The sequence below is a fragment of the Dicentrarchus labrax genome, unplaced genomic scaffold (genome assembly GCF_905237075.1).
Source record: "Dicentrarchus labrax unplaced genomic scaffold, dlabrax2021, whole genome shotgun sequence".
NCBI lineage: Eukaryota > Metazoa > Chordata > Actinopteri > Moronidae > Dicentrarchus > Dicentrarchus labrax.
Window position 1 is genome coordinate 1515459 of NW_026136719.1, and position 10297 is coordinate 1525755.

The following is a 10297-nucleotide window of genomic DNA, read 5'->3' on the forward strand; positions in this document are numbered from 1 at the left end:
TTTAGTTGTAAAAACCCACTACTGGTTATGGTTAATAAAGTGGATTATCGGTTGGATTATGGGCAGGAGCTAGGAGGATGAAAGGGTACTCGACCGACGTTTGCCGGATAAGAGTCCGAGTCTGACTTCTCCAAATTGGCCCGTTGATTCAAGGCTTAATTCTTTTGCTTGAAAATACAATAAGGAGGGGAGGTTATTACAAAACAATTGGATGGGTGTAGTATAAACTCTTTTTATCGTGTGATAGCATTAGCCGTAGTGGGATAGTGGTGTGGGGGTGTGTGGACATTAGTCTTTATTTTCCAGTGCCTGGGCCCTGACCCTTACCCTAACTCCACCTTTTTATAGAAGCAGCCTTAGTGGGATACCTCCCAGTTTTTTTCTCTCTTTTTTTCTTTTTTTCTCTCTCTCTCTCTCTCTCTCTCTCTCTCTCTCTCTCTCTCTTTTTTTTTTTTTTTCTTTTTTTTTTTTTCTTCTTTCTTCTTTCTTTTTTCTTTTTCTTTCTTCTTTCTTCTTTCTTTTTTCTTTCTTCTTTCTTCTTTCTTCTTTCTTTTTCTTTTTTCTTTTTCTTTTTTTTCGGACCCTTAACAGTTTTCTGACCGGATAGCGGTATGTTGGGTGTCAGGTAGTATAGTGGGGAGAGTGTAGGACTTTGGTACACAGGTCCAGGGTTCGAGTCCGGTTGGGGCTGAGGGTTGGGTACACATATTTGGGTAGATGGCCGGAGGGGCTCTAAGTCCAACCCTAATCAGAATGGGGGCTTGAAGTTTTGGGTTATTGCCCCTTTTCTGACCCTTTTAACCCCCCCTTTTTTGTCGCGTGGTCACATTAGTCCTCGGGAGATAGTGGTGGGGTTAGGGGGGATCACCTCTTTTAACCTGGCCCTGACCCTAACCCTAACCCTAACCGTGTCAGGGAGTGTGTAGGCAGGTGGCCTGAGGGGTTCTAAGCCTAACCTTTACCAGGATGGGGGCTTCACTTCTCTGGTTATTGACCCCTTTCTGACTCCTTTAGTTCCCCTTTTCCATTAGTCTCCCTTATGTATCGTGGTAGCATTAGCCGTAGTGGGATAGTGGTGTGGGGGTGTGTGGACATTAGCCTTATTTTTCAGTGCCTGGGCCCTGACCCTTACCCTAACTCTACCTTATTATAGAAGCAGCCCTAATGGGATACCTCCCAGTTCTTTTTTTCTCTTTTTCTTTTTTTCTTTTTTTCTTTTTTTTCTTTTTTCGGACTCTCTACAGTTTTCTGACCGGATCGGGGTATGTTGGGTTTCGGGTAGCATAGTGGGGAGAGTGTAGGACTTTGGTACACAGGTCCATGGTTCGAGTCCGGTTGGGGCTGAGGGTTGGGTACACATATTTAGGTTTTTTCTCTTCTTTTTCTGTTTTCTCTTTTCCTTTTTTTCCTCTTTCTTTTTTTCTTCCTTTTTTTCTTCTTTTTTTTCTTCTTTCTTTTCTTCTCTGTTTTTTTCTCCTTTTCTTCTTTCTTCCCCCTTTTTTTCTCTCTTTTTTTCTCTCTTTTTTTCTCTCTTTTTCTCTCTTTTTTCTCTCTCTTTTTTTCTCTCTCTTTTTTTCCCCCTTTTTTCCCCCCTTTTTTTCCCCCTTTTTTTCCCCCCTTTTTTTTTCTCTTTTTTCTCTCTTTTTTCTCTCTTTTGTTCTTCTTTCCTTTTTTTCTTTTTTTCTTTTTTCTCCTTCCTTTTTTCTTCCCCCCTTTTTTTCCCCCTTCCCCCCTCCCCCTTTTTCCCCCCCTTTTTTTCCCTTTTTCTTTTTTTTCCCCTTTTTCCCTCTCTTTTTTTCCCCCTTTTTTCCTTTTTCCCCCTTTTTTCCCCCCTCCCCTCCCTCTTCTTCCTTTCTCCCCTCTTTCCTCCTCTTTCCTTTCCTTTCCTCTTCTCCTTTTTCCCACCCTTCCTTCTCTTCCGTCTTCTCCTTCCCCCTTCCCCTTTTCTTTTCTTTTCTTTTCTTGTCTTTTCTTTTCTTTTCTTTTCTTTTCATCTCTTCTCCCCCTTTTTTTCCTCTCCCCCCCTCTTTTTCAGGCTGCTAGATATAGGGGGTCGGGGTTGATAGTTTTTTAGCTGACTGATGGCGCAAGGGGTAGAGAGGGGGCACCGGAATGCGGAAGCCTAGGGTTCGAATCTCACTCAGGGGAGACCAGGAAATAGTGACAGTATATATTTCCTTACTACGGCCATAGTCCTAATTGGATAAACGGCCATGGAAGGGTTTGTTTATAAGCCCGGCATAAACGCCTTTCACTATAAACGCCTCCATTCTAACATGAATAATAGTCCTACGGGGTCACAATTGTTACTATTCTATGTAATGTGACCTAGCGCTGGAATCTGGGATGAAGAGGTTCATTTATGTTGGTTTGATTCGAATCTAAAAAGTTATTCCAAACCGCTATTCATCCCTGTTTTGCCCTAATCATAATTCTGGGGGGCTATGGGGGTAGGGTGAGTGGGAAATCCCAGGAACCCTTGTTTTGGGATAAGACATTGACTTTTTACAGGAAGAAGGAGGCTTTTTGCAAAAAAAGGGGGATGGATGGTCAGCACAGGTACTGGGGTCGTGGTACAGAAGGAGGTGCAAGGGGCGGGGTTAGGGGGTGGGGCAGAGTGGAAGAAAAGAGATCACCACGGTAGGGGGAGGCTGGGTTCTGGGTTTAGGTATTGAGAGTGGGGTAGGGGTAGGATCTTGCAGGTTGGAAACAATTATTGGTGAGTACCCGGGTGGCGGGGTGGGTAGTGATTCCTGGGGTCGTGCGGTGTATGGTGGCACAGGAGGAGAGGGGGGGTTGTCTTTCAGGAATAGTTATGGGAGACCTAGTTCTCAACCCTGAATGCCCGGACCAGAGCTACCTTGCGGTGTTAACAACTGGTCTGTGGTGCGCAGGGGGTAAGTATGCGTATCCCACTGGCAGTACCTATACAGTCCTTGGCAGTATTTTCTTAGAACTTGTTATGTCCTCTTTTTCCAGTGGGCGCTTAGCATCTAGTACGAGGGGGTAGTTTTTTTTGGGGGTGGGTAAAAGGTTGGGATTTAGTTTTTCGAGGCTTGCGAGATACTGAAGATTTCCTTGCCAATTACTTTAGAGCAGATCCGGACTTATCTCAGTTTCTGCGATGTACCTAATACTCATTTGTAAGTTAATTAGAGTGTATCCGTACTTATCGTATGTTGCACTCACGATATGCCTAGCATTGGTTTGTAGCTTGTTGGAAACTATCGGGTCTTATTTGGTGGTACTGACGATATGGTTAATGCATATCCAGACTTATTGAGCTCGTACTCGCGGGTATTTAATACGTATATCGAGACCTCTTGAAGTTGGACTTGCGCGTATCTCATATGTATAGCCAGGCTTATTGTGGTTGGACTTGCACGTATCTAATTTATATATCTAGGCTCCTTGAAGTTGGACTTACGCCTATCTTACATGTATATCCAGGTTTATTGTGGTTGGACTTGCACGTATCTAATTTATATATCTAGGCTCCTTGAAGGTGGACTTACGCGTATCTTACATGTATATCCAGGCTTATTGTGGTTGGACTTGCGCGTATCTAACATGTGTATCCAGGCTTCTTGAGGTTGGACTTGCGTGTATCGAATATGTATATCCAGGCTTATTGAAGTTTTACTTACGATATATCTAATACTTATCAGGACACACCCTGGGGATTGATCAACCCCGGCGGGGCCTCCCTTGGGTGAGGGTGTCTAGTGATAATGGCCGAAACACCCGAGGATCCCAAGGTCCACTACTGACGATGTGTTCCAAAAACAGGACGATGGTTCGTTTGGTCTGATAACCCGAATGGGTGTAGATATTTGCGATAGGACTATTGGTTCTCACTCACGTCGAGGTTTGGTTGGATTTTGAGAGTGGCAATGCTGTTGGTTTCCTGAGTGGTCTCACTCAGAGGGCGGCAGGGGCCAGTCGGGTGGGGGGCACAGTTGAGAGAACTCTGAGTGACATGCGCCGGCCCGTGCTTTCCGATGGCTCTCTATTCCAAACTGTGTTCTCGTTAGAGGCACAGGGGGAGTCCATTGAGTTAATTTAAATTCACCCTAACCCTAACCCTAACCCTAACCCTAACCCTAACCCTGGGTAGGAGACTCCAGGCTGAGACTCTGGAGCAGGTGGAGGCCCTCATGGTCGTGCAGCTCGACCCAGACACGGATGGGGGAAAGCCTGACTGCCCGCCACCACCCCCTGCCACAGCTCCGCCACCTGTGTTCGAGAAACAAAAAACACAAACACAACACAGTGTTCAGGCACAAATCCACATCAACGAGGACAACAGGGAATTGGTGGCACTGGAAACACGGGCCCACTCACCAGTAACACCAGCCCCCCTCCCACCCCCCCTCCTCCTCCTCCTCCTCCTCCTCCAGCGGCCTCCCTGGACCTCCTCGGCTTCTTCCAGCAGCAGCCGAGGCCCCAGAGAGTCCTGAGGTTAGCGCCGGCGGCACGTCTACCTGCAAAGGGAGAGGAGAAAAATGATAACTTACCCGAAAATCCTCCTCCGGCGACGATGGCTGCTCCCGCGGTGGTTGCTGCTCCTGTGCAGCTGGCCGCTCCGGCGACTCCTCCCTTGCAGCTGGACGCTCCGGTGCCGGAGGCTGCTCCGGTACAGCTTGCCGCTCCAGCGCCAGCGGCTGCTCCGGGGCAGTTGGCCGCTCCAGTGCCAGCAGTCTCTCCAGCGCTAACAGCCGCTCTGGCACCGACAGTTGCTCCTTTAAACCCGTGTGTGGTCCACAGCCCAGACTCCATCACCTGCCTCTCGGGTGACGGGGATCTGGGAGAGCCCCATAAAGGCCCGTTTGAGGCCTCCACCGCTCAGTCCACTCCGGTTAAAGTCAGGAGCCTTAGAAGAGCAACCCAGAGCAGACTCACGCTGCGGCCTAGACCGACAGCGCCGACCCCAGTGCCTATGCCCAACACCAGGAGACCTACAAAACACATTAACACACAGAACAAAATACAGGATTGGGGCCTCAGCATTGGCAAAGAGTGGGCCTTTATTGGAGACTCTAACTTGGCCAAAATGCCTCCATTTGAAAGCACCAACTTACAAATTGACAGCTACCCAGGAGCGACATTAGCACATGCTAAAACGCTAATGGATAAGGCCACCACCTCCACCAAATTAGAGAAATTGGTCCTCTCTTTTGGCATAAATAACAGAAACGCTGCATCCAAAACAATCCTGACACAGCAGCTATTAGCCACAGTGGAGGCAGCTGAGGCTAAATTCCCTCAAGCGGCCGTTTGGGTCCCTTTAATCAATTATTCCCGTCACTTACCTCTCAAAGAGCAGTCCTGCCTGGTCCACCTGAACGCACAAATCCAAAAAAACTGCCTCTTCATCCCCAGACTGCCCTCCAAATCTTTTGAAACTGGGGCAGATAACATACACTGGACAAAAGCCACCGCCAAACACATGTTTGACCACTGGACGGGGTATTTAAAATGCTCATCCCCATAAGCCTGCACTCTCAGGAGGGGTCAAAAAATGTACTGGTGTTATCACAGACATTCAAATTAACCCAGGCCCAGTTCACACTCCTGGACAGGGGCCTCTCTTTCATCCCCACTAGGGGGAGCCAGAGCCACATCATTGAGCAGAGCAGATGGGACCTGCAGCAATATCACAGGAGAATCAAACTCCATGTTTATTTTCAAAACAAAAAAGATGTGATTTTCACCCCCTTTACCCAAAAATCTGATTGGAGCCCCCCCCTGTCTAATTTGCCACCAGAAATCACTGACCTCATCCAAGCGGATATTCATTATTTTGAAAACAATTTCCAGCCAATCCCAATCAGGAACAACTTGAACCGGGAGGAAATTGAAGCCCTCAAGGAACTAAAAGAAAACAAAAATATAATCATAAAACCAGCAGATAAAGGCAGTGCAGTAGTGGTGATGGACAGGGAACAATATTTATTTGAAGGCAACAGACAGCTAACAGACAAAAAGTACTATTCTGTCTTAAAGGAACCTATCTACCCTGAAACTAAAAAAATGGTGCAACCAATTATCAAATCATTATTAGATAAAAAATTCATAAACAAAAAACAATACACTTACCTGCTGGGTAATCCGATCCCCCGGCCCAGACTGTTTTATCTGCTCCCCAAGATTCATAAAGAGCCCTCAAAGTGGAGTGTCCCCTTTGAAATCCCACCTGGGAGGCCGATTGTCTCTGATTGTGACAGTGAGACCTACTACACGGCCCAATTTATTGATTATTATATCAATCCACTTTCTAACAGACACTTCGGCTATCTCAAGGACACGTACCACTTTGTCAATACTGTCAAACAACTCCATATCCCCCCCCGGCTCCATCCTGTTCACGATGGATGTCGACAGTTTATACACCAATATTGATATTGATGAAGGCATTCAGGCCATAAAAAACATATTCATAAAATTTCCAGACAAAAAGAGACCTGATAAGGAACTATTACAACTCCTGGCAATCAACCTGAGGAGGAATGATTTTGAATTTGACAATAAATTTTATTTACAAATTAAAGGCACTGCCATGGGTAAAAAATTTGCACCGGCATATGCCAATATCTTCATGGCCGAATGGGAGACCTCCGCCCTGGCAACCTGCAACAAAAAACCATTACATTATTATAGATATCTGGATGACATCTGGGGGGTCTGGCCCCACTCTATGGAAGAATTTGACCAATTTGTACTCACCTTGAATAATCACAACCCGTCCATCACACTGAAGTCCACCACTAGCACCACGTCGGTCGATTTCCTGGATACCACCACCTACAAGGGGAGCAATTTCCAGCATACAAACAAATTAGACATTAAAGTTTTCTTCAAAGAAACAGACACCCATGCCCTGCTTTATAAAACCAGTCACCACCCCAAACACACATACAGGGGCCTATTGAAATCACAATTACTCCGTTTCCACCGTATCTGCACCCACAAAAGCGACTTCATGACGGCCACAAAAACGCTTTTCAGAGCTCTCGCCACCAGGGGCTATGTACGCTCCTTCCGGCGGAAGGCACTCAGCACCTTTCTGGAAACAAAACCAGTAGACACGTCGGATGTACTCCCCTTCGTCACCACCTATTCCAAGCCAGCAATCGCCCTGTGCAGAAAAATCAAGGACAATTTTCAACAAAAAATCATTGATCCAGGACTCCTAAATAACCACAGGTTCATAGCGGCCTATAGGAAAAACAAAAACCTCCAGGACTATCTGGTGACAGCCAAAATTAAGCCCCTATCGACCTCAAAACCCAGAGGCTATGGCCAATTTTTCAAACATGCCACCTGGATCCACAGCCATGTCAATAAAACAGTCCATAGGACCATGGCATGTGGTAATCCACACTCCAAAAATTGCGTGTATCTTATTTCATGTCTCATGTGCGGCCTACAGTATGTGGGTGAGACCAGAAACACGCTCTTACAGCGGTTCACCCAACACCGCTACAACATCCAGAGACGGAGGGAAACCCACACGCCTCTGGTCAGCCATTTTCTGGCCCATGGATGGTCGTCTGTCCGGGCCACGATCATCCAGATGGACCCCAGCTGGAACGCCACACAGAGAACCCGAGCTGAAAGGACATGGATAAGAAAATTAGAAACAATACACCCCAAAGGCCTCAACCTCAAATAAGAGCTTTCCTGATCTGGAGCAGGATGGCCCGTGCATGGAGCCTCGACACCGCTGCGCGGTGCCGAGACTCATCCACTTTCTCTATCCTAACACTATAGAACCATCTGGCTTGAATATAAAATATAACTAGAGGTTAAATTAAGTATTTACAACTTTAAGTGAGGGTTGGAGGCCCAGGAATGGCGTCCTTTTGTAGTTTTCCTCTCTTTTTCCTGTTTCTCTCCCCTCCATGTTTGATCCTAATGTCTGTTTTTCTCCCTTGTCTCTGTGTCTGCCATGTTTGTGTTTATTCGTGGTGTGTATAGTCAACCCTAACCTCTCCTGTGCCTTTCTCTAACCCTAACCTCTCCTGTGCCTTTCTCTAACCCTAACCTTCCCCCCCTTGCCTAAACCTAAGACTCTCACCCCTAAGCTGGCCTGTGACCTTTGACCGCTCACAATAAAAATTAAAGGCAGAGCCTCTGGCCCCTAAGGACAGGCCTGCTTAGTATAGTTGTCAGTCTGGACACAAAACACAAATTATAAATAGTTTTTTTAGTCATTTAGTATTAAAATTAGTTTAAAAAGACTTTACACTGATAAATAGTTATAAATATTAATCATATAAACTTAATAAATACATAGACAAAATCTTAGGTTAAATTACACTCATAATAGTTTAAAATAGGTCCAGCCCATATTTAGAATAAATAGACAACTTAATTCATGATTTGACAGTAAAATACTTAATAAATAACACTTATCTTCAAAATTAATAATTTATATTTAACCCCTAACATAGACAAACAATTCATAAAGTAAAATACTAATTAGATTTATTAAAAAGCAAAAACAAATCTGTCCAACTAACACACAATCAAAAAGTGCTTTTATTTTGGTAACACGAACTTCCAATCAGCAGTTCGGAGGAGGGTATAAAAGGAGGAAAGGAGACACACAGGCTCACTCCTGCTCTGACTACGGTACAGACAACAGCTCTGCCAGTCACATGCAAAAGATACCTCTCACTCTAAGAACTTTCAAATTTTACAAAGTGTGCCTTCGCCTGAAGAAGACCGCAAAGGTCGAAACGTTGCGCACAGGCACACACTAATTAGGAAAATCCTTTAAATATTAAAATTTACTTTTAGGCTTAAGACACTTTTTGTCTCTCTTTAAGTTTCACTTTTGGTTTTGGATTTTGATTTTTTTTGTTGAGCTTATTATATAAATACATTAGTTTAGCAATAAATATATACAAACTATAATTAATTAAATACACCGCTCGTCAAGAGCCCATCAGAGGGCCACAGTGTGGTGTATAAGGAGGATTATTATTTAAATACACCGCTTAACTGTCCATCAGAAAATTGGATCACTCATAGAGGATCATGGGATACAATAATGATGAAGACTGGCATACAGTCAGACATGGCAGACGTCAGGGCCGCTCTCGGGAGCAAAGACAGTACACAAACAATACGGCCTACGCAGGAAAGAGAGCGTACTGGGTGATGGACCGCGCATCTCCAAACCCTCGTTACAGGAGGGGGCGGACTCAGTCCCAATATCCTAACCGGCCAGTGCCTCCTCAAGGCCGCTCGTATCCTGCTAGGCCTCCACATGACCCCAGAGGTCGTTCATATGCTGACGTGGTTAAACATGGCCACCACAAAACACAATCAGGGAATGCTAACACAGTGTTCCAACAGAGAAATGTCACCAAGCACCAGAGGGGGTTGCTGTTACATCCAGAGATCAAAACACAGCACCAACAGACCCAAAGTTTGGGCGGCTGGTTCGACAGTTACATAAAATCATCAAAACAGTGCACCACTACCAGAATGTAGCCATAGAACAGGAAAAACCGGCTCCTAAGATGATCACCAGAATGGTGTACAACTTGGCCAATATGATCAAGCCGGCTTGTCCAAATGCAGACACGGCTGACTTAATTGTGGGGAATGCTCAGAATTGGGGCCACACCACTATGCAAATCCTGCAAGAACATTACAAGGCAGTTCTGGACCAACTCTTAACAGATCTTAAGAGCGATCATGTTACAGAGTGGACAGATGCCTTCAATGTAGCGGCAAAGTGGGCACGCAAAAACCTTCCACATTTAAGCCAGGAGGTCATAGACCACGCAAAAGCTCTCGTTTCCTCACTGGGAGACGGGACACAGGACACAGGAAGGAAAGAAAGTCCAAGACAGGACCCAGACAAAGACCGAGACAGAGACCGGGGACAAGAGCAGACAGACCGAACGGTACCAACACAACAACAAACACCACCACCACCACCGCCACGACATACACAACCACAGACTGAGACAACGGAGAAACACAAAACTCCACAGAACACACAAACAAATGAAACAGGGGGAGACTCTGTTCTACGTGCACAAACGGAGGAAATAGAGAAAGAGAGACAGAGCCAAGATGGCGCTCAGTTTCCCGCTCTGCAGACCCCACAGAGGGAAGTGCCTAGGCCACAGAGATCACGTAGGACATTTGAAAGCCGAAACCCATGTGTTGTGACAGAAAACAATGCAGCGTGTGCAATTGAAGTAGTAGCACAAGTTTTGCCTGTTAGAACGCCTAAAGTACCACCAAGGGTTACACGAGCGGTTGATTCACTGTT

At 45.7% G+C, this 10297-nt stretch overlaps 1 protein-coding gene and 1 long non-coding RNA gene across 3 annotated transcripts in view; both read right to left on the reverse strand.

Annotated features, from left to right (window-relative positions):
• LOC127351396 (uncharacterized) overlaps positions 1-5232 on the reverse strand; it is a 6102-nt gene extending 870 nt beyond the window's left edge. The window contains exons 1-2 of the mRNA XM_051378885.1: positions 4518-5232; positions 4109-4236 (exon numbers count right to left, since the gene is read on the reverse strand). Of these exons, the coding sequence (XP_051234845.1) occupies positions 4109-4236; positions 4518-4779 (390 nt within the window). The 5' untranslated portion in view covers positions 4780-5232. The remainder of the gene's footprint in view (positions 1-4108; positions 4237-4517) is intronic.
• A 33-nt stretch (positions 5233-5265) lies between these two features.
• LOC127351060 (uncharacterized) lies at positions 5266-7760 on the reverse strand. Of its 2 annotated transcripts, none has more exons than XR_007880782.1 (3): positions 7464-7760; positions 6727-7138; positions 5266-6630 (listed from the first exon to the last, which is right to left on the reverse strand). It is a non-coding gene; the product is annotated as an uncharacterized LOC127351060 (long non-coding RNA). The 2 variants fall into 2 exon arrangements; XR_007880781.1 differs by having other exon boundaries at positions 6727-6804; positions 6920-7760.
• Between the last annotated feature and the right edge of the window lie 2537 nt (positions 7761-10297).